The sequence below is a fragment of the Vigna angularis genome, chromosome 1 (genome assembly GCF_016808095.1).
Source record: "Vigna angularis cultivar LongXiaoDou No.4 chromosome 1, ASM1680809v1, whole genome shotgun sequence".
Taxonomy (NCBI): domain Eukaryota; kingdom Viridiplantae; phylum Streptophyta; class Magnoliopsida; order Fabales; family Fabaceae; genus Vigna; species Vigna angularis.
This window is the reverse complement of record NC_068970.1, coordinates 61,980,867-62,004,590: the sequence shown is the minus strand read 5'-3', so window position 1 is coordinate 62,004,590 and position 23,724 is coordinate 61,980,867. Positions and strand designations below refer to the sequence as shown.

Sequence of the window (23,724 nt, the reverse complement as noted above, 5' to 3'; positions counted from 1 at the left end):
ACTTTAGTTATAATACTATAGAAAATAACGAAATCAATCATTTTGATTGTATTGTAATAAATATACAAAATAAATTAAAAGAAAAAATGTTATTAAAGAGTCAAATTACTAATTCATCTATAAAATATGAGTTGAACTTGATTATATTTTTAACTCAATTTATGATGAGTTGACCGATGTAAATCGAATTGACTTATTTTAACTTTTTTAATATGAATAAAATCTATCAATTTATTACTAATTTAACAAGATAAACTGATATTTTTAATCTCACAAAATTAAAGAATGAAGATTAATACTTGTGAATCAATTTATTCAAAATTAAAAATTAGAATGGAATGATAAATTAAAAATTAACTTTTACATTAGAAGACACAAATGTATAATAATTCTATTGTAAGTGTAATTATCTTTTTAGTTATTATAATAAGAAAAAGTTGTATACTGTTTCTTGGTGTAATTAGTTAGGATTCCGAGCTTAATTGAATACAATTTAAGTACCTAAGCTAATGAGAAGGAAAACTCGTTTATAAAAGAGAAATAATTTAATTGAATATGCCTATAGAAGATTTGTGCTATTTTCAAAGTACAAATAAACCTAGCTATTTTTTTTCTCTCTAGGAAATGGTAACACACGGTTCAAGTAGAGAAAATTACATAAAAGATCAAAGATATGTGATATTTTGCATAAAGTAAATAAATTACTAAATATTAGGCTAACATGGTGGACGAGGAAGAAAAGAAAAAGAGTGATAATCCATAATTGTATATTAATGTATGTGTTGAGAAAAAAACCAATTATATATTTAAAGAGTATGGAACTTTAGAGGAATATGAAAATTCTTTCCAATAAAGTATTATCATAAACTCAAGAGTGTAAGATAATACAAGTTGAAAATGTTAGTACTATCAAACCAGCATTGCACAAAGGTTAACGTTATCAAACCAACATTTTACAAAGGTAAACAAGAATAGAACCTTCAAATGTTATAGAAAATAATTTCATTGAAAGTAAATAGATTGATACTTTGATAGATTATTGTTTAATAGATACTTAAATATTAAAATAGTTGTTGCATATAGTTGATGATCATACAAATAAATGTTAATTATATTGTGTTTTTATATATAATTAGTTTTTTTTGGAAAATTTGAAATGTATTTTATGAAAAAGTATATTGCTTAGATAAGACATTTTTAAAAAGAAATTATAATTTTAAAATATTATAAAAGAAAGTATTTGATTATTTAAAATTAAATAATTTTAAATTTTATTTGATTCAATTTATTTTAATCTCGATTTGGATTAACTCAGTTTAACTTGAATTTAGATTTCATTAAGGATAAACAAACTCCACTTAATTTGAATTTGAACTAATTTGACTTAATTAAAATTTAAGTTTACTTAAAGTAGACAAATTTGAGATCAATTTAACTTAATATAAGTTTGAGTCAATTTGATTTTATATTAACTTATGTAGACTCTATCCAAACTTGCATAAACCAAATTCAATTTAATGTTATATTTCTTAAATTTAACCTAATTTAATATTTTAGAACTGGAGAGAAAAAGTTTTACAAACATAAAATAAAAATAAATAAAAAAATTGACAAAAAAAAATCAAAATTAATTAGACAAAATGATTATTAACATTGATATTTTTAACTTTCAACAATTGTTTAATATTTAAATAATTTTTTAAATTTAATGATAATTGAAATATTTTATAAAAAATTAAAATTCACTAAATTTAAATTATCTTATCAAAATAAATTATAACTTTAAAGGGAGAGGAAAAAACTTGTACACGATCACATCAAATATCATGCGGTAAATCTGCTAGTTTTTATATCTACTACATGTTTTACAAATAGTATAAGTTTATTTCTAATTAATTTAATAATATACAAATCTTTACATTATACATGAAAAATAAACTGAATTACTTTGACGATTAACAGTTCTAGATGGCTATTAGCAAATCGATTGTATAATCATACGAAAGGATATAAAGACCTTGAAGTAAGACCAATTCATTATTTGCATGTTACTTTTTGGAGAATAAATTTACATGTGTGATAATTTTATATTATAAAAATGTAATAAAAGATAGAGGCATTAGGTTATGATTAGTAACTCTAGTGTATAATCATAGAATTCTTCCATAAAAGAGTTTCAACTAGAGCTACTCGTTAATTTACATTCTCTTAGTAGAAGAAGAAGAAGGGGAAAGTGGGAGTAATGAGTAGCAGGTTTAAGTGGCTGGTGAGTGGTGAAATGATCATTAGTCCTTTTACAATAACGACAAACAGTTGATGTTGTCAATGGTCCAACGCGAAAAACGACTTTTACAACTGCCCCAAAAATTCAGTATTCATTTTGTACAATTGCATAAACAGCTTTGTTTCTGTTTAATGCTTTTTTTTTCTAATTTATTTATTAGAGAAAAAACATACGAGCATATCTTATCCATATCTATTCCTTCTACTGTATTCATCTTTTTGGATTATCAATCTTTAAACATTATAGTATTTTACCTCATGTACTATCTCATCATCAATAATGCATCTTATGCAAATTCTTTGCATAATGGCGATCTTTTTAAAGGAGTATGTTGTTATATATTTGAGAATTAATTTATCAATTATAGTTAATCATGTGTTCTAAAAGATGACCCACTGGGCCATCGTCAGTCTTAATTTTCAACTCTCCCAGAGACTATTGATAACACAATGATAGGTTATCGTTCAGGGTGGCTAAAAAAATCTGATTGCTACTTTCACCCATATCTCATGATTTTCTAAACTATAATTCTATTTTATTAATATGGATTTTAAAATTTGAAAAATCTAAATTTTTAATCTGGATTATGCTTGGATTTAAACATTATCTGAACTTAAATAATCTCCTTTCCATTACTAAAATCTAACACTCGTAACCCTTTCGATCCCAAAATTTCAATAGAATAAATCCTAAATCTTTTTCTCTAATCTTTCTTTGTAATTGATTCAAGATAAATCCAATTACTAATACGAATCGTACTTAGTTTGTGTCCTGCAAGCTTTTTCATGAATTGTAAAAGTATACTATCATTTTCTGAGACTAGGGATAAAACATTGTCACTAATGTTTAAAAAATAATAATTGAAAAAGGAGACATAAAATAGAAAAAGTGCTCCTATTTGCTAGCATTTCAGAGTTATTTGGCTTCTATCTTTGACACATTTTAATTAAGTGTGGTAAATAATTTTATACTAATAAGGAGGTCTTTTAGATATAATTTAGTGGCATTTAGCGAGAAAGTTGTAATAGTTTAAAGTTATGACAAGGCTGAAATTGTTGGACCAGACCAATAAACCTAGTTTCATTGTTTTATTAATTACAAGAAAAATAGGTATATGTATAACTTAGAATGGTTATAATTCATTTTAATCTTATGTACCTGAAAAGCACAGATTATGCATCAATTCAGCAAATAAAATATGTTTAGTTATAAAGACTTAAACATACCTTTCGAAAATTTTAATTAAACATTTATTAAATTTTAATGATTTATTAAGTCTTCAAATTATAAAATATTTTAATTGATTTTATATTATTAGTTTTTGAATATTTTATACAAAAAAATTTCACATGCAAGGTTAATTTTTTTACATCATAAAAAAATTATTTCGTAAAAAAATTATTTTTTCACATACAATATTTTAGACAAAAATTTTCACATGCAATTTTTATTTAACTTTTTTAATTTCGTAAAAAAAATAGTATTTAAAATGCATATGAAAAAAATTGGTATTTAAAATACAAACTAACATTTTTAATTAATTAAAATATTTATATAATTATAAAATCCTAATATTTCATTAGAAAAATAAAAAAAATATCTTAAAATTATAAAAAAATATAAAACAAATTAAACATTAAATATTTCAAAACAATAAAATTTAATAAAATTAAATAATTAAATAATTTATTATTACAAATAAAATACTTTAAATTCTAAAAAAATAAAAGTAAATAAATATTAAATAATTACAAACTAAATTTTTTAATTCAAAATAAAATTAAATAATTAAAATATTTATATAATTATAAAATCTTAATATTTAATTAAAAAAATAACTAAATATATTTAAATTATAAAAATTTTAAAAAACTATGAAACAAATAAAACATTAATTAATTCAAAACAACAAAATTTAATCAATTAATTAATTAGAATAAGCTGTGTGAGAAGAAATGAAAGAACTCTGCATGGAGAAAGCAAAGAGGAAGTGAAAGCCCATAGAGAAATGAGAATGAATATCCAGTAAAGACAAGAAAGCTATTCTAATATTTAGAAAAAAAAATCTTTAACCAGATTCTTTTCTGTTTTCAAAAATTTATTACCATTTTAATTGTAGGACGTAATAGAAATTTTTATAAATTTGGAAGTGCAGATTGAAAAAAATATCCTACTAACAATATTTCGTGCTATAAGCAAGTATTATAAAGTCGAGTATAGTTTATAAGAAAAAACTAAAACAAAGTTAAACATAGTTTATAAGTACACGCTAAAACAAAAATATTTAAAATTGTATTAGAATGTATACATGATTAGCTTAAATGTTCAATATTTAACACGAAAAGAAAATTAAAAATAAATTTTTTCAAAAGATTAAAATTAAAATTTGAAAAAAATCTTAGAATAAAAGTATATAATATATTTTAAAAACATTAAACTAAATAATAGCAAAGGAACATGATAAATAAATAAAAGTAGAATAAGAAGTCTTAAATTTGAAATTAACTTATAAAGGCTTATAGGTAAATTAATTGTAATCAGAAGAAGCATTATGGAAAGTAGTATATGAGTAACACTATTAGGTTTCCACGCTCTGAAGGTGTTGGTGGTGAATGATGGAGTACGGCAATTGTGTTGTGAATGGTGATTTAAAGGAAACAAGATAAAGAGAAAAACCAGTCCAAATTATGGTTGTCTTTTTCCTCCAACAGCCAACGTTAAAGTCTAAACTACCTTGTCCTCTTCGATGGCTATCGTAACAAAGCCTTAATACACAGGTCATTATCCACAAAAACGGTTGGTCGTGAAGGAATGTGTATCAATTCAATTCCTTGTTAGGAGTCTGCAAAACCAACAACATCGAATAAAGTTATAGCTTTGGCAGACGGTGCATATACAGATTAGTTAATTTTATTAAATGCATAAAGGCTGAAAACCATTCCTTAATCAAAGTTTCAAAACGTGAAGTGTAACAATATTGGTGGAAGAGAAGATTTTGTTATTGCAAAGGTTGCATTTTTCACTTATGATATTGCAAAGTTCAGCCAACTTGTGAAGTGGGGTTTAATAATTAAGGTGGTTTTTGGCGTTGAATTGTGTTTGCAGTGGCTGAGACTGTACTGTTTGTAAGTTAGTTTGGTTAAAGGAGGGCCAGAAGTTATCCTGTGGTGTGGGGAAGACACAGACCAATGAGTTGTGCATATGCAAGTGTTTGATTACGAGTTAAGTGTTTTCATGGTGTGATGCATCAATTGGATGGTGGTCTATTCACGGATGATGGGAAATTGTCCTACTTTTATGGCACTGGGATTTTGGTAGGACATGCACATTTTACCTCTCATCTCACACTATTTTCCCCCAAAACAACCTATACCTACCCTAAGTAAAAAACTTCTTACAAGTCTTATCAACAATTATTTATCTCATTGTTCTACCAACTTATATTACGTCAAACTTTTAATATAATGAAAAGTTGAAGATTCATATGTATTTTATTAGTTTTATAAAATTATCGTGTTCCTTATATAGTTTTTTTTTTATGAGTCAAGACTATGATTTGGGATTCCATAAGCCCCAACTAAAAAAACTTCTAATGAAATTAGAAGCAAAAACACTATAATTTTGACTTTAAAATCATCAAAAGTGGTACAATTTTAAAGTTAATTTGATATAATTTTATTAAACTGAAATTATATCAAACTAATACAACTTCAATTAAAATTAAAAAAAAAATACAACGAAATGAAGTCATATTATACAAATACGACTTCAGTTTATATCACCGTATATTAAAGTCGTATTAAACTACTATAACTTCATTTTATATCATAATACACTAAAATCATACTAAATTAATATAACTTTAATTAAATTTATATATATATATATATATATATATATATATATATATATATGTGTGTGTGTGATAAATTTTGAACAAAATTGACACCATTTCTTCAAAAATAAAATTGTACTAAATTTATACAACTTTAAAATTGCACTATTTTAATAATTTTGAAATCAAATTACAATATTTTATTGTTTTTGCCAAATTTAGAATGCTGAATAAAAAAATCAATTACTGTAGCCAAATATACTAAAATTAAAAACGATGTTCAGAAAGAAAAAGATAAAACTGACAAAATCTAAGTTGTATGGTACGAAATAATTATAAATTTTCTTATATATATGGAAAATATAGAAGTTATTTTCTTGAGTAGCTATCATTTGTTCCACCACTATTTAATTTGAATCTTAATTTCAGGTTTGTTACATCCCTAGCAAACTTTTTCTTTTTTCTTTATATTATAGATGTTGGAAAATTTCTTTATCAAATAATTAAATGCTTATGAAAATTGTCATCTTTAACATGTGAGAGTTTTTGTTGTTAATTTATCGAACCCCTAAAACATAATAAAAAGAAAAAAAAAATGCTCTTTCAAACTTTTTTTCAAGATTGAAAAAAAAAACTGTGACATATATAATTATGAATAATGCACAGAAACAAAAATACCGATATTTATTGTTTTTAAAAGACCAAAATCATGGTGTAAAGTTGGATAATATATATAATAAAAGAAGACGCAAACATTCCTCATCTAAAGTTTTAAACTAAAAGAAGTTGATTGGACTCATGTTTCATTAAGATTATGTCTTTCAAAAAAAATTCTTTCAAAATATCAATAAAAACATCATGCATTTCTTGTATCATAATTTACTTATGATTAAAAATTGTATGAAGAATCATCAAAGTTCAGCAACATAACTAAAAATGGCTTATGATTTCTATTAGAAGAAAAAATATATCATATAATAAGAATATAAAAGGTTTAAATCTGGATATAAGTTGCAGAAGCATTCCGAAAAAGATGTTTTAAGATATTTATAGACAATTAAAGAGTGTATAGTCAAGGGCACTCGACAGAACATATCCCTACAAACATTATCAGAATCATTTGATACTTTTATTTTTATTGTAAGGTGAATATGAATTTTATGCTGACTTCACTTAATAATTAACCTGTATGTGTAATTTGCGAAATCAACATGAACCATTCAAATAAAAAGTTGAAGGATGTGATTTCTCATCAGCCAAATCCATAAGATAATCATACTGTATGTCCTATTAGTTTTATACAAGTACTAAGCCAATTCATTGTTTTTTCAAAAAAATAATTTTCCATAACACCTTCAATTTTGTATAATCAAGAAATTGCATAAGAGTGGCCAGCCTACACAAAGTTTAAAATTCACATATTTTATTTTCAGATCATACGTATCTTTTCCCTCTCTGTATATCACATTACTACCCTTTTGTGTTCCTGGTAAGAAATTAACTACATATGTGCTGTGTATTTATGGGAAAAGCATAATGAAGCAACATTTTAGACATGTAGTCTTTATCTACAAGCATACATGAGTAGTAAGTTTGAGAGTATGCATAGACAGGTTCACCATCAGCCAAAAAGAATGCTGGATGGTATGTTTTAGTTAGTTTATGAGACAACTCCAGCACATGCATGTCTTAGATACTTTTTGTCAAACAAAATAAAACTTTGAACTGTGATAACAAAAAACATTTAAACTACTCCACCTAAGATTGGTTCCACTTTATCAGCATCTTCATACCAAATTGATGTCATATCAAGTGGAAGGGACCACAGAGAGGTCCAAGCGGCCAGTCCATTCTTCACCTGGCTTCAACGTGATTGGTTTCTCAATCGCTGCACCATCCACGCACACCATCTGCTTGTACTCTTCATCCCCCAAATCCACTATCGCCTTGGACTTTTTCTCCCACGGATTCCAAACAACTATGCAAAACCAAACTTGGTTAGTTTCACCTGTTACATTGCGTACCAAAATTTCACTAACCTACCAACATCATTCACCATTTCATTTGGAAGTGCAAGGAACCATACCAACATCTGGGAGTCCTTCCTTTCTTATGACAATTGTCTGCTTCTTTTCGTGGTCTAGAACAGCCACCCCACTGCTGCCCGAATCAAGATACACTCGATCCACCTAATACATCCCGACAACAACATAAAAATATCTCACTTTTCTTAAATCAATGTCACTATTTCAACAAGTTGTCTCACCTCTGATTCAAATGTCAATGCATCTCCTTGTTCTGTGAAGCGTTCTTGGTTGTGTAAGTTGTCTAGATAGTCAAGAGTTTCCAATCCTTCCACCCTCACTTCACTGCCAATGATAGTCCGAGATTAATTAACGTGCTTATGTAAAATCTTTTATTCAACGTTCTATTTCTTTATGTCAAATGTATGTTGTCATGATCACATTTGGTTACGGACCTGATATCAGAGACAGAGTAATATGTATGGTACGCAAAGGAGAAACTGAAGGGCTTGCTATTGACGTTCCTGACGCGAGAAATCAGAGTTAAATATCCATTGCCTCCCAAAGAGACCCTTAACCGAAGTTCGAAGCTGGGCAAAATATTCCAGATCAGTATCTCAAATGTTCGGAGATTCAACCGACAATTTAGGTGGGATGCGAAAAAACATGATAAAACTACCCATGTTTGCAATCGAGATCCACCACATGTGGTTGGGGTCTCTGCACTTACGCCAACAATTCATTTACTTTTTAGTTTTCTTGCGATGTGAATTCTTGGACTGATTCGAGTTTTGGACAAGAAAAGTGTCATCATTTAGGTATATGGTTATAATTTCTCACAATTTATATCATGTTTTTATTGTCTAAATTCAAAAGATAAAAAGTGTGGGTTCTGGAGTAAGTAAACACATAATATGCATTTAATTCCGAACCTATGTGGCCATATTTTCAGATCATCTTCTGTTGGTTTGAGCAGCAAGTCAATATGGGCTTTTTCACCGGAATCAGTGGGTACCGGTGAAGGATCTTGATCAATTACCCACATTTTGTTCCGGGCAAACCCATGATGCTCTAATGATCCACGGTTTCTGAACTGGAAACATAAAATTACAAGAAGTAAAAAAAAAAATTATCTAACTCTGTAGTAATTTTTCTGTTATTTATTCTCGGTATAAATATGTTGGTGCAATTTGCTTTTAGAAATTATTATCGACATTGAAATTATACCTGAGGGAAACAGATTGCAATTCCTCCTCGTAATGGTTTGAGAGGACTTATGATAGCCTGAGAAAGAAACATCACATATACAGAGAAAATTACATCCTCAAGTAAAAGCTAATTAAATAATAGATGATTCCAAAACAAAAAACAAAAGAAGTAAAAAATCCTCATTATGTTTACCTTACTACTAGTGAACAAAAGCTCCTCCCCACGTTCCCATTTCCATGAAAGAACCTGCCCTCCGTGCAAACTAACCTAAAAGTGTCACCCACGCTAACATCAATTTATGGAAACAATTATTTCAGAATAAAAAAGGAAAGAAACTATTATATGTTCTGGGATGGCATGATGATCTGGGTAATTTCTATCGGACACATAATGACATTTGAAAGTTCGTATACAAGTTTCAAAAACATGTAAAGTAGAAATTGATCTCAACGTAATAATCATTTACCATACAATAATTTCTGCAAAAAGGTGGTGAATGTAAGAGATCAGTGAGAGTTAAAAGAATCTGACCCTTGCCGAGGCTCCTCGATGGTTCCGCAGAACCACTAGGCCTATTCCGTTCCTATCCTTGGTAATTTCAACCGCTCTTATATCATCACTTCCAGCCGCAGAATGATTCATATCCAAACACCTTGCTGATTGTATAAACTGAAGAAGCAAGAAACGATATCAGTATCACTATTCTCGATCCCTTTAAGCCGAGGAGTTCAAAGCTGCTTCCCGTGTGGATACGAAAACAAGATTAACAAGTTCAGCTGCACGAAGCAGGTGAAAAACCACGGGTTTCCCATCACACCTTCCTCGTGAAAAACCAAGTTATCCAACGAAAATTGATACCAAAATCGCAACTTTTCAACCACCAACTACCTTCGCCTTAATCTTATCTAATGACCCATAATAACGGTCAATTCTAGAACTACGGTCAAATACAGACGCATGAAGCAATAATGGTTGTGATTACTGTCTGAATTTGTACTATGTACTATCTCCTGCCATCAAATTAACGGAAGCAGCTACCATAGTAAAATAGGTGTTAATGATATCCAATTCTTTCAGTTATAATTGCCAATCCAAAACTAACGTTCTTCAAAAAGAGTTTCACTCATAGCCGTGGAATTAAATATTTGATCATGAGTATTGTAAGTATCAAATTAAACTGACAACGAGAAATCAAAAAATTATTTACCTAAACTCAAGCAAGCAGAGTTGAAGTAGAGTGGTTCCGAGTTTCAACCCCTGTTGTGAACAACTGTAATATGACTATGAACACGTGACCGCAATAACGGACTTAACTACCCGGTTATTTAGCAGTGTCAAAGTTTTGTTTTTTAAGGACATCGTGGTAGGCATAATTTAAGCTACAAAAATGGTATCCTTCTGTTTCTTACAGAAATCATATAGATGGTGGAACATTCGTGTAAGTACTATGGTAGAATTATGGAATGATGGAAATAACCATCAATTATTCGGACATTGAAGATAGTGACTCGAAGTCCTATATCCTTAATTAGATTGCAGTGGACCTAACATGCAATTGACACCATGGTCATTTTTTGAGTTTGTAAAATTATCTTATGCTAGAAAAGAGAGAAAGAACGATGCTTGTACTTCTCATTCACAATGTGGGTTGAAGGAGAAAAGGAAGATTAGGGCCTTATCCTTCGGCATTGGTACACTTTCTGGTTCGACATGCATGAAAGTGATATGACAAAAATAAATACAATAGAAAAATCAACTCGTGGACATGATTGCCTCTGGAAAACCACATTCCTGACACTTGCCCTACTGCTAATTGCATGTGGTCCAATAATCGACCCGTCCACCTCAAACTTTATTGACTAGTTTATAATTTTACATACACAAATGAGAATTAAATCTTTATTGAAAGTGACAAAAATATATCATGTAGATTCAGACTTTAGAACAGAATATTTTGAACCCCAACTGCATCCTCACTTTACTGTATATAATAATTTGTTCTCAGGGAACTTTTATCACGTAATTCAGTTTTTACAAGTTCTCTTTAAGTTTCTTTTTGCCCCTCCTATTTATTTTTCATTTATAATTGTCTCGGACATCTCATTCTGTTTATTTATCATTGAATAGGTCTTCAAGCTGATCATATTCTAACATCATAGCCTTCCCTGCCTCAATATTGCACAGTGCCTGTAACTTACTAACTGCACTCACTGACTTTAGTATCTTCATTTGTTTTATGGATAGCCTTGAATTCTGAGTTTTGTTATAAAAACTAGTTGGCAACTGAATACACAGGAGTATCAAAACAAGATTTTTCAAAAGAAAAACATTTTGACAAATTATATAATTAGATTTAATGTTGTTTTCCTTAGTCTTTATCTTTGCTGCAATAGAAGAAAAGCAATGAAAAAAAATTGTTGCATGACACCGTTAATTGTCTAATTTTATTATACGCAATCTTGTATCATTTGTTATTATGTTATTTATATAGATGATCCCTTACGTTATAAGAAATGTACAATTTTCAATTCTTTATCATGCATACCAAAGAAATATTAATTATTTTACAAAATAAAAATAGAAACTCATTAAAGTAGAATTGGTAGTAAATATATAAGAGTTTTTACATTATACAGTATAAAAATTAAACCTTGAGTAATTTTTTTACATATGCTAATATTGAGTTTGTGAGAATGTTTATAATAATGTTACATTGTGAGTTAAGTGTGGATATTTGTTGGTTAATAAATACATTTCTATTAAGTATGTTTTTAATTTCTCAACTTATAATTTATAAACGTTGTTTTTTCGAAAAATTTATACAAAATTCATTTTTATATTTTAATAATGCATCATATGCATCTCCTAAACCATAAGAAAAAAAATGTAAAAGAAAAGAAAAAGAAAAAAATATATATTTTAAATTACACATAACTGAAACATTATTGGTCACATGTTTTATCTTTTAATCAAGTCACTGATTATTAGATACGTTACCTAAAAGTTAAAGTTAACATGATACTTTAAAAATTATATTATAAAATTAATCAACATAAGAATAAAGAGAAATAAAAACTAACTTAAAACATAATAAATTAAAAAAAAACCCGGAAAGACTCGCATCTAAACTAAAAGAAATATAATAAATACTTATATTCTAAGTAGAATCAATCTTTAAGAATTAAAAATATTTGATTATGTTTAACTAAGTCTTTTTATCACAATTTAAATTCAATACTATATACGATAAATAAAATATCTAATTAAACAAAATCATATTTTTAAAATAAAAGTAATAATATATGGTATATATATAATTTTATTTATACCTATATATAAAGAATATTTTTTTGTGTGTTTACATTTATTTTTCAATTTTATCCTTTAAATTTTTTTTTTAATTATAATAATTATTTTATCAATCTTACTTTTTAAAGCAATTTTTCTTTATTATTATTATTGTTATTATAATTATACATTAAAATATTTTTTGTAGATAGTTCTTCTGATATTAAATAATAGATAAGTTAAAAAACAGTTAAATTTATATAAAATATCACTTAAAAAAATTGATAAAATAATTATTTAATTTAGAAAAAATATTTATTTAAAAGATAAAATTGGGAAACAATTGTGAACATAAAAAAGAGATGAATCACCTATATATAAGTGTAGATTGTTATTACTATAACTATAAAATTAAAATAACTTTTATAAGTTTCCTGTAAATAGTTTTTATTATTTTATAAATAGTTTTACAATTAAAAATTAGGAAATTTAGAAAACCTATATAGGTTTTATGTAACATCCCAAAAATACAGTCTAAAACTATATAATAGAATAATCACATTTAGTAATATTACAGCTCAGTCTTACATTAAAAGAGAATGAACGCTTGTGGCCGAACGGCCTTACAGAAAGAGCTACAAACTTAAACTGTACAAGATAAGCAAGTCTGACCGAACGGTTTACAAAAGCCAACACCGAACGGTCATACAAAACAAAAGGAGAAGGTGATCGAACGACCACCTTACTATCAAACTAAACTACTGACCGAACGGTTCTACTGTTCGATCTTAACCTCTACCTCTACTAAGTTTTCTTCCTCCAGCGCCTCTTCCAGCAGCTCGTCTCCTTCTGCTCACATCCACACGGATGATCATTGCAACAGAAGGACAACCGGACGTACAAAACAGACAAGACAGGAAACACAGGGTAAACTTATATAATTTAATTTTATGTATAAACATACATTTCACACAATCAACCAAACAAGATATTTCATCATACGTTTCATGCAAAGCCTAATACTAGACTGATTGTCCGGACTGTATGAAATCTGTGTAGCTACGATGTTCGTGCACCCGGGTGGTGTAGTAACTAGGATACCCTCAACAGCTGCCACCCGAGGTTAGTCCTATCTGTCCAAATTAACCATAAGGACTAGGACCTCCTGTCGTTCCCACACATGACTTACCCTCCTCTACGTGAGGACGAGTAATCACGGAACATCAGGATGAACCGCCAGCTTAGCATGCCCACATTCATACTTTACCAATTCCAATATTCATTCATGAGTCATTCCTCCCCGGAACGCTCGTCCATAATCCAAAACATTTCATCCATATCATATTCTCTTCATCTTTCATTATTAATCATCTCAATTAAACCATTTGTACAAGGATCACTAAGGGTACCAAATACCGAACGTTAAACTTTAACCTTTAATGAAACCGAACACTTGGAGTGAGACCGAAAGGTCTCCAGTTCCCGAACAGATTAAGACCGAGAGGGTTACTATCGGATTGAGAAAGAAACCGAGTACAATCTATATATCAAAAGAACGACTAGAACGAACGTTACTTACAAAGTGAACCAATTAGATGAACTGACTCTTGAGAGCTCCAACCGAACACCGAAAAAACCATGCCCAGTACTAAGACTCTAGGTCGGAACCAATGGATGCAGACACTTCAAGACATTCAAAGAATAATACTTAGAAGAATTCACATGAAGAAACCGAACGCTTATAAATATTTAGCTTATTTGCATTTAGCATCAAGAAAACCGAATGTCAGTCAATGACCGAACACGGTAGAGAGAGAACTCTATTGAATTTGGACGAACGCTATTTTCATCAAGATAGATCATAAAAGAAAATAGAATGAGCGCTTGGTATAAGACCGAGCACTACTGAGTAAGAGCGCTTGGTGTAAGACCGAGCACTACTCAGTACGAGCGCTTGGTGTAAGACCGAGCACTGCTAATCTTATATTAGAAAGCTTGATAAATATAATAAGATACTATTGGAGTAGTGTTTAAGAATAAACGAAAATATACAAATACATATATATATATATATATATATATATATATATATAGACTTAAGTTTATAACCGAACACCAAGAACCAACTATGCTTGGTCGAACGCTCATGCACAGTATTTCGAAACGAGGACGCTCGTCCTCAATTAGGATTCTTCCCAAATGAAAGAATCTGATTCCAACCAAGTTCACAAGAAAAACCGAACGATCAAGGACCGTTCAGTGACGAACGTACATTTTCATAGGGGAAATTTCATACTAGAATTATTTATATTCAACTTATTTCTCAACATATATCTTCATAATTTCATACATTCATATCATAGTCAATTTCCATACTTCATGCAATCCAAACATAGCAACCATTATATATCATATTAATTCAGTCAATTCAACGAACGTTCATGCAATACAAGTAACATACAAATTAAATTAATAAGCTTCTCTTACCTCTAGCGTGATCGAATGTTCACTGAGACAGAAATATGGTTCGCCCTACTACAAGTCCTTCTACCCTCAACGCTCAACACTTCTCCAAAACTAAACTGAACAAAAGACCAAAATGGCTCAGATCTAGATTATGAACTCATGCAACCAGAATCTTGGTTTGCATGTGCCAGAAAACGCACGTCTAAAGGAGAAGAAGAACTTACCAGTTCAGAACCCAAAACCGATCGGTTCAAACTGAAGCTCTTGACACCGGAAGTGCTTCTACGGTGCCTGAACGGAGATCGGAGAAGAGAAAGGGTGAGATTTCGTAGAGAGAAGGGAGAGTTTTTAGAGAGAAGGAGGAGGAAATGAGATTTTCAGAATTTGGGGAAGAAGGGTGCATGCAGAGAGTGTGACGTGAATTTTCTGAAAATCAAGTTTTCCTTCCCACATCAAAACGAGCGTCCGCTCATCTGCCGACACCTGCCTTCCACTATCTGATTTCCGGATCCTCTTCGCTTGACACCTGGCGTCCGTTCAGAAGGTTTCTGGGTGCGTTTTAAATGGTTCTGACATTTTAACTTATCTATGTTTTTCAATAATATATTATATATATATTATATAAAGATGATTCATCTTTTTGGTATCTATAACTTTTTTAATTTTATCTTTTAAGTCATATATTTTTTAAATTAAATAAATTAAAATAATATACAAAATAAATAAAAATTATTTACATTTTTTTTATAATTATATTATTAGAGTAAATAGAATGTATAAAGAATATACATTCGATTATTTTAGTCCTTATTTTACATTTCATTCCACTCAAAACTAAAATCTTTAGAAAAACATATGTGTAAAATGAATTTACACTATCATAAATCATATATTTTAAGTTTGCTTATTTTTACTAGAATATCTTAAAAGACATATGAATAATAATGACATAAAAAAAATATTTGTATTTTAATGCAATTTTTGTTAAAAATTTATGTATTCTAAAATTCTTATAATATCATTTCATTAATTGTTTGAGCTCAGTTCGTTTTCTTTTTCATTGAGTATAACTTTCAAAGGACTAATATGTTAAAAGAGAGTCCCCAATAAAAAAAAAACAAGATTTTTAAAATATGACACAAGTAATATAAATAAATCATTTTAACAAATTAATTTGAAATTAAAAAAATCATAGTAAATTGATCAAACTTGTGATTGACCAATTAAGTTTTTGACTTTTAGATTGAATTACATGAATTTTTTTTAATACTATAGTAATGATACAAAGTATTTATTTATTTCGTTAGAAAACTCAATTAACCATTTTTAGTGGGTCTTCTCATTTCAATCACATTTTTTTTATCTATAATAATAATAAACCTGAAATCCTATTTAAAAAGAAAAACCCTTAGTATAGTATTAATCGAATAAAAAAATTGTTAATAAATTATTTCGATGATTTAAGTCATGTAACTTAATTCACGCAAATTAAAATGGGTAAGATGAATTGATCCATTGGATTTATAATATTCCTTATTTTTAAAGTAACTATTATAAAAACTAATAAATTTATATTAAAAAAAATCACCCATAAACTAAAATATGTATTTTAAAATGTTAAACATCAAGGTACATAAATAAGAGGTGAGCTGTTGTGGGTTGGGGGCAGAGAGAGAATCCGTATCAAGTTCAATCATCTAGGAAGTTTCCGGTGTATCGTCTCTGAGCATCCTCTCTGAAAATGAACGACGCAGATGTCTCCAGGCAAATCCAGCAGATGGTGCGTTTCATCCGCCAGGAAGCAGAGGAAAAAGCCAACGAGATCTCTGTCTCGGCCGAAGAGGTAATTCTTCATTGTACGGTTTTCTCCTCTTTCGATTTCTAATTCATGTTCTCAAAACGAATCCTACAGGAATTCAATATCGAGAAGCTGCAGTTAGTTGAAGCCGAGAAGAAGAAGATCAGGCAAGAGTACGAACGCAAAGAGCGCCAAGTGGAAATTCGCAAGAAGATGTAACTTCTAAACTACCTTTCTATCCCTTTTTTTTATGTTGTTTTGGTCTCTGTTAGTTTGAAATTCGTTAGGATTGTTCGTTAGCTGACATTGCTTGAAATCAAATTCTGGAGACCAAGTCTTACTCGTATAGATCTTGATCCTTGCTTGTGATATTAATGCAATGTCCATGGACTGTGATTACTGTTACGGCAAAAGCTTTATAGAACCAGATTCAATGCAATCAGTCCAGTTATTTTTTGTTGTAATCACTCATTCAGTGTATTTATAATTGAACTGCTGCGAAGTGTTTTAAGTACTACAATATGACCTGTCAGATCTTTATTGAACACTTCCGAATTGCTGAATTCGCGAATGCATGCAATTTAGATCACTTGTGAAGTAGCCTATTGGATCCTTGTCGTCTTTTCCTAGTATTCAATTAAACAATAATTAATGATAATTCCATTTTAATTTTTGCATTTGGAATATGTGGCCATAGGTTTAGTTTAGTCTCTTTTGTTTACTTATTTACTTTGTTTGGTTTGAATAGTTGATGTTCAATTTCCTTTAAGCTACTGACATCTGTGGCAAATTACTTGATGAAGTTTGATGAATGAGATTGAGGGTTTAGTTCAGATAGACGAATTTTTGAAACACAGATCTGAGTGTTGTTCTTCAAAGTGGTAAAAACAGTGCTGCTTGTGATATTTTATGTTTTAAGGCTCAATTCTCTGTTTTTTGTAGTGAGTACTCGATGCAGCTGAACGCTTCTCGAATTAAAGTTCTTCAAGCTCAGGATGACGTGATCAGTTCCATGAAAGAAGCTGCATCCAAGGAACTTTTGAGTGTGAGTCATCATCATGATCATGTGTACAGAAACCTTCTTAAAGATCTCATTGTTCAGGTCAGTTAAATGTTTAGTTTGTTACACCTACTTATGGTTCGATGCTTTTATTTTACTGTTTTTCCAAGTATTGATATCAGATTGTTGTTTGCATTTTTTTAGTAAAGGCCTTGCACTGAGGCAAATGTTGTTATGGTTATTTATTGTACATCTGTTTTGTATTATTTGTGATGATGGCACAACATTGTATCTATAACTAATATTTTCATTGCTAATTGCTATTACCTGGAGACGCCATTGTATCAACGTCAGTGATTGTTTTGTGATAGGAACTCAGGCATTACGAGATGCTTGGTGGAATATCTAAGTGTTTGGTTCTCTTCTCTTAATACCTGGTCTTTTAGGGTGGGTTCCCCAAATGCCTGGATACTTATCAATTCGTATCAGAAAAGGTTGTTGGTTTCTTGGACAGGGCTATCTATGGAGGGTTTTGATTAACAAGGAAGTTGAATGAAGTGTCAGCAAATGAAGTGTCATAGAATGAAAGCTACCAAAATGTCTACACTTAGGAGTGATGCTATGATAAGAACTTGGGTATTATGGAATGCCAAACTCCCATATGAAGTAGTATGGGATGTGTAGTGGAGTATTTAAGTGATTGGTTCTCTCTCCTTAATAGCTAGATTTTTAGGACGGGTTTCCAAGTGCCTGGGTACATTTGATTGAATCATTTCTATTTCTTGATTCCTGACATGGAACCAACCTTTTTCTCTGAGTTGTGTTCAATGGCAAGGGTTCAATTCCTGTCCTAACCTCTTACCCTTACCTGGTCAACATGACCTTTATAAACCTTTGTAATGATGTGTCCTGCTATACTGCTGTTTACAAATCACCTTCTGTTACGGTATAAGGAAGGGGGTAATAATAAGGTTTGGAAAGTATATGAGAAGGAGAAGGAAGGTAGGAGGGAAGTGAGACTGAACGGTATTGACCGTAAAGGCTGAACGGTAGTCGAACGGTGGAAGGCGTGGAGAGGTCTAGTTGAATGGTGGAAGGTGGTGAAGAGCGGGAGCCGAACGGTAGGAGGCAAGGGGGATCAAGCCAAACGGTGGAAGGCATGGGAAGGTCAGGCCAAACGGTGGAAGGCGGTGAAGAGCTGGAGCCGAACGGTAGGATGCAGGGGAAGCAAAGCCGAACGGGAGCTGGACCCGATCGGTTGAAGAGTGACTATCCTAACTGGGACAATAGTTAGGATAGGCAGGAAATATTTTATTTAGAACAATATTCATATTTTATTCTAGGGAAAGATTTTATTCTAGGGAAATATTTTATTTAGAAAAATATTCATATTTTATTCTAGGGAAAGATTTTATTCTAGGGAAATATTTTATTCTAGAGAAATATTTTATTTAGGAAATAATTAGTATAAATAAAGGGAGAGTCTAGGGTTAAATGTATGTTTTTGATTATTGAGTATGGTTGACAGACGACTATGCGTCCTGTGAGGGAGGTTATGCTCTCAAGTAATTGAAGGATGTTATGCTCCCAATTATTATTTACTTTTGTTTATTCAGATATTACCATCAATAAAAGATATTTATTCGTCCATTATCATTCGTTCTTTACGTGTTGTGAGTGTGTGTGAGGTTGTTCTGGTTAGGTTTCGTACTCAGGTACGTAACACCTTCTATGCATAAGTATATGTAATGTTTGGGTACATTTTGAATCATAACTATTTCCTGATTCCTGACATGGGAACCTTTGGTCTCCGTGGTTTGTTTGATGGCATGGGTTCAATTCCTGCCCTACATGATCTTTTTAAACCTTTGTAATGATACATTCTGCTAGATTGCTGTTTATAGATCACCTTCTATGCTTGTCTGTGGACTTGGAATATAATGTAAGGCTGTGTGTTGCAGTGTTTGCTAAGACTGAAAGAACCTTCTGTCTTATTGAGATGTCGGAAAGAGGATCTGCACTTGGTAGAGCATGTGCTGGATTCTGCTGCACAGGAGTATGCTGACAAAGCAAATGTTGATCCCCCAGAGATCATTGTTGACAATCAAGTCTATCTTCCTCCTGGACCCAATCATCATAATGCTCATGATATCTACTGGTAAAGTTGTGTTACAATTAAATCTTAACTAATTGTTCAGGGATTTACTTTCTTACCCTATGCTATACTTTTTTCCTCTTGGTTAATTATAATTTAACATTGTCTTATGAGAAAAGTATCACTTTTAAATATTCTGTACGTAGTAATTCTTACCCACAACAATTAATGATGCTTCTGAAAATCGGATTAGCTGTTATCTGCTTAGATATTTAAATTTCAGTTGTAGCACACTTGATTGTTCTTGTTGATATTCAGTTCTGGTGGCGTGGTGCTAGCTTCTCGTGATGGAAAGATTGTGTGTGAAAATACTCTTGATGCACGACTTGATGTAGTGTTTCGTAAAAAGCTCCCTGAGGTAAACTTTTTGTGCATAGTAATTCTTATTCTGTGATATGTATCCCCGTTGTTAGATATTTTCCCTGAGTTGTTGATGCAGTTGACTTCCATGTTATTTTCAAGTAGAAAAATGTTTTTTTTTAGATATTGAAACTTTAGCATTGAAATACAAAAAATAAGGGAAACTTCAGGCAAATCATTTGCTCTTGTGGCCACCACCTAGGACAAGTAATCGAATGTATCTATCAAAAGCATCAGGGCTTAGTTCAGAATTTCTGGGGCTTAACTCGTCATTTATGTTTGAGGCCTGCTTTAATTTAACCTTTAACAATTCTCAGTTTATTCTTCAAAATTTCTAAGCTGCATGATTGTTTGTAAAAACTTCATAATAATCAAGTAATTGTATCATTTTCAATAGATAATTTAATTCATTTAACGTAACCTATGACATCATTAATAGGATGTAAGCAATGTTTACATTTGACTAACTTCATTCAATAGTACCAAACAATTATAATATTATCAATAATATTCTGTAAGTAATTATGTATTTATTAAAAAATCCTAAAAATTCTGTAAGTAATTAATAATTATAGTAAGACATTCATTTCTTTTTACTGATATATTGTGTTTTATGTTAATTAGGAAAACATAGTCCTTATGTTAATTATGTTAACTTTACATATTCATTTGTATTTGGGCTTAGTCCATATTCTCATTATTATAAATACATTATCCTATGTGTATTTTCTACACAAGGGAGATTAATTCTATTCCTAATTTTAGTATATTCAGCATTTTCAATTCTAAAGTAAGTCAAGGCTATCAATATCTAATACAAAATTTGGTAAGCCTCTTCAAGACTTCCAAGACCTGTATGTATGGACTCACTTGACCGCTTCAAATGTTCACTTATCTGAGTGAATATGAAACAAAAGACTGACATGAATTTAAGGAACATAATAACAATTTAATATTAAAATATATGAAGTTAGAAGGACAATGAGACCGAAAGTAAGACGGAAAGCCAAAATGGAGATAATTAGAATATTGGATACTTAGAAAATTTCGTGATTAGTTGTCTAAAAAAATTAATACTCATTCATTGGGTAAGATATTGGATTAGAATAATTAACACAAACACACACATATATATAATATCAAATATAACCTTAGACATAAAATTAATAATTGGCACTAATTATTAAGTTAAGGGGAAGGAGATTCCATTAAGATTGCTCTCACTCAAATAACTTCGTTGTAGCATTATGTTTCACACCCCAATTTACGTATTTGTCTTGGGAAGTGCTATTCAGTTAACTCCACAATATTACTAGTATACAGTTTCTATTGATTGCATATAGCAAACTAAAAATGACTATTTTGATTTAGTGCCAAATTCGATACCTCCTTTCTTTCCTTGTCTATTTCTGTCTTTGTAATTTCTAGACTGGTCCAGGAGATCCTTTTCATTAATTGTTCCTCACATTTCCTTTCTCCTCCCAAACACATATACATTGTAAACCCTTTAATCCAATTCATTATTTGCCAGCTTTCCATATTCTTTAGGATGATAAATTTGGTTAGTCATTGGATATGTTGAAGTTATGATAGCCAACATTCTTCTTTATGTTTTTTCTTGGGAAAGGGTGAATGGGTGTAATTATTTTGAGATGATGAGCTGGTAAATCGTGTCAAACGATTAGATTCTTATGAAGTTTCTTTCTCCTTGTTGCAGATCCGAAAGCAGCTCTTTGGACAAGTTGTTGCTTGAGGTTTTCGATTGTATTGTTTCGTTACCCCTAGATTGTTTATATCCCGAAGCATAAGCTTGTCTTGGACCTGAATAGCTTTCGGGCCGTTGAATTATAAGTATTATCTTTTGAATAATACCATTTATCGTTATTTCAGTTGCTTCCATATAGGTTATCATGGGGGCATGTGGTGTTCTAAAATTTTCTTAGTGATGATTGTTATCACCGTGAGTATAAGTGTTTGCTCTGGCCCATTGCTGCTTTGAGCTTACTGGTAATAATGTACCATATATATAAATATTTAACACCAGTACATTACTGTCAACATTGTGACAGAAATATAACCGCTCTCTTGTATCTAGTGCAAGTAAAAAACAAAACAAAAAAAGAGTGGAGATAGTGAAATTTCGGGTACATGTAATGGGGGGATGGGAATTGGACCGCGTTCAACGAGTAATTTGATTCCTATTTGCCATGGATTAGGTCTGAATAGTAGTATAACACTTCTGATATAGACCCTTATAAATAAATTTACATGACTTGGTGATTACAAATAGTTACTAAAATTGATCTTTAATTAAATGTATTTTTCATACACTAGTACAGGTTGTGCATTAATTTTATGAAAATATAAACCCGAGGAGTAAAATAAATTTATAAATGATATACATTTATGTGTGGGTATAAATTTGATTTAGATCGGTTGGTGGTCCAAATCAAATATGAGAAATCCAATAAAAGAATTATATATATATATATATATATATATATATATATATATATATATATATATATATATTGTTTGATTGGCTTTCTATTTATTCAGTTTTGAAAGTTTTGGATTGATTTATTTGTATTTGTGTTTTTAGTTACCCTAAATCTTGCTTTCCCCGAGTTTAATCATTCTTGATTATACTAATTTTTTATCAATTAGTTTGCACAAAAAGTTTGAACGGTCTTTATTATACCAAATGGTGTACATCATGTTATATAAAAAGTTTAATCATTATTTCTTCTACACCACTTTATATAAATGAATTATTCATTTTCTTATTAAATGTTGCACACCAATCACTAAAGAGTTAAAATGTTTTTTATTTTACTAAAACTTGTATACTAATTTATATAGAGTTTGAGAGGTCTTGATTTGTACCAAATGTACATCCATTTAAATAAAGAGTTTAATCACTTGAGTTTGTATTAAAAGTTATGATCGGAATTATTTTTCTGAGTATAACCTAGAATAATCAAGTTCAACAAAACATAAGTTTCGATTTGCACCAATAAGGAACAACGTGTATATTTCATTAGAAGAGTACTTCAAAAAAATGGAGATAAAATACCAAGTGGTAGAGAAGGCAGATCTTGCTCTAGTAACAATAGCCCAAAAAAATGAAGAGCACAAATTTTGATGATGTTTCAAAGTCAAGTCTCAAATGCTTAGGAGGGTCTTCATAAAGATTTGTTTTTATATTAAAGTTTTTATAATTTAGTAGATTGATGTATAGGGTGTGGTTTATTTTTTATACTATGTGTTGCTTTAAAATTTGTTTTGAATCAATCGATTATCAA

The 23,724-nt window shown here is 30.1% G+C and overlaps 2 protein-coding genes across 4 annotated transcripts; one reads left to right on the top strand and one right to left on the bottom strand.

The window, feature by feature from the left end:
• Nucleotides 1–7,647: 7,647 nt before the first annotated feature.
• On the bottom strand, nucleotides 7,648–10,974 carry LOC108346998 (putative glucose-6-phosphate 1-epimerase). Of its 3 annotated transcripts, none has more exons than XM_052871977.1 (9): nucleotides 10,560–10,974; nucleotides 9,884–10,021; nucleotides 9,545–9,619; nucleotides 9,371–9,427; nucleotides 9,076–9,236; nucleotides 8,599–8,733; nucleotides 8,386–8,488; nucleotides 8,206–8,308; nucleotides 7,648–8,127 (listed from the first exon to the last, which is right to left on the bottom strand). In XM_052871977.1, exons 2-9 carry the CDS (start codon nucleotides 9,992–9,994, stop codon nucleotides 7,928–7,930), a joined length of 945 nt encoding a protein of 314 aa, XP_052727937.1. In that variant the 5' UTR covers nucleotides 9,995–10,021; nucleotides 10,560–10,974; the 3' UTR covers nucleotides 7,648–7,927. The 3 variants fall into 3 exon arrangements, with proteins under 3 accessions (XP_052727937.1, XP_017441577.1, XP_052727938.1); XM_017586088.2 differs by having other exon boundaries at nucleotides 7,648–8,097; nucleotides 10,560–10,963; XM_052871978.1 differs by lacking the exon at nucleotides 10,560–10,974 and having other exon boundaries at nucleotides 9,884–10,405.
• Nucleotides 10,975–16,734: 5,760 nt separating this feature from the next.
• Nucleotides 16,735–22,496, top strand: LOC108346246 (V-type proton ATPase subunit E). Its single transcript, XM_017585268.2, has 6 exons — nucleotides 16,735–16,949; nucleotides 17,019–17,119; nucleotides 17,847–18,006; nucleotides 19,866–20,062; nucleotides 20,318–20,417; nucleotides 22,137–22,496. Exons 1-6 carry the CDS (start codon nucleotides 16,848–16,850, stop codon nucleotides 22,170–22,172), a joined length of 696 nt encoding a protein of 231 aa, XP_017440757.1. The 5' UTR covers nucleotides 16,735–16,847; the 3' UTR covers nucleotides 22,173–22,496.
• The last annotated feature ends 1,228 nt before the right edge of the window (nucleotides 22,497–23,724 follow it).

What these genes read in the sequence shown, in the direction of transcription:
- LOC108346998 (XM_052871977.1), bottom strand. Translation starts at nt 9,994, where the DNA reads ATGAATCATTCTGCGGCTGGAAGTGATGATATAAGAGCGGTTGAAATT. An exon ending in TACTCTGTCTCTGATATCAG is followed by an intron (nt 8,489 to 8,598) that starts GTCCGTAACCAA and finishes TATCATTGGCAG; the next exon opens with TGAAGTGAGGGTGGAAGGAT. An exon ending in GGAAGGACTCCCAGATGTTG is followed by an intron (nt 8,128 to 8,205) that starts GTATGGTTCCTT and finishes GCAATGTAACAG; the next exon opens with GTGAAACTAACCAAGTTTGG.
- LOC108346246 (XM_017585268.2), top strand. Translation starts at nt 16,848, where the DNA reads ATGAACGACGCAGATGTCTCCAGGCAAATCCAGCAGATGGTGCGTTTC. An exon ending in TCTCTGTCTCGGCCGAAGAG is followed by an intron (nt 16,950 to 17,018) that starts GTAATTCTTCAT and finishes CGAATCCTACAG; the next exon opens with GAATTCAATATCGAGAAGCT. An exon ending in TTCGTAAAAAGCTCCCTGAG is followed by an intron (nt 20,418 to 22,136) that starts GTAAACTTTTTG and finishes TCCTTGTTGCAG; the next exon opens with ATCCGAAAGCAGCTCTTTGG.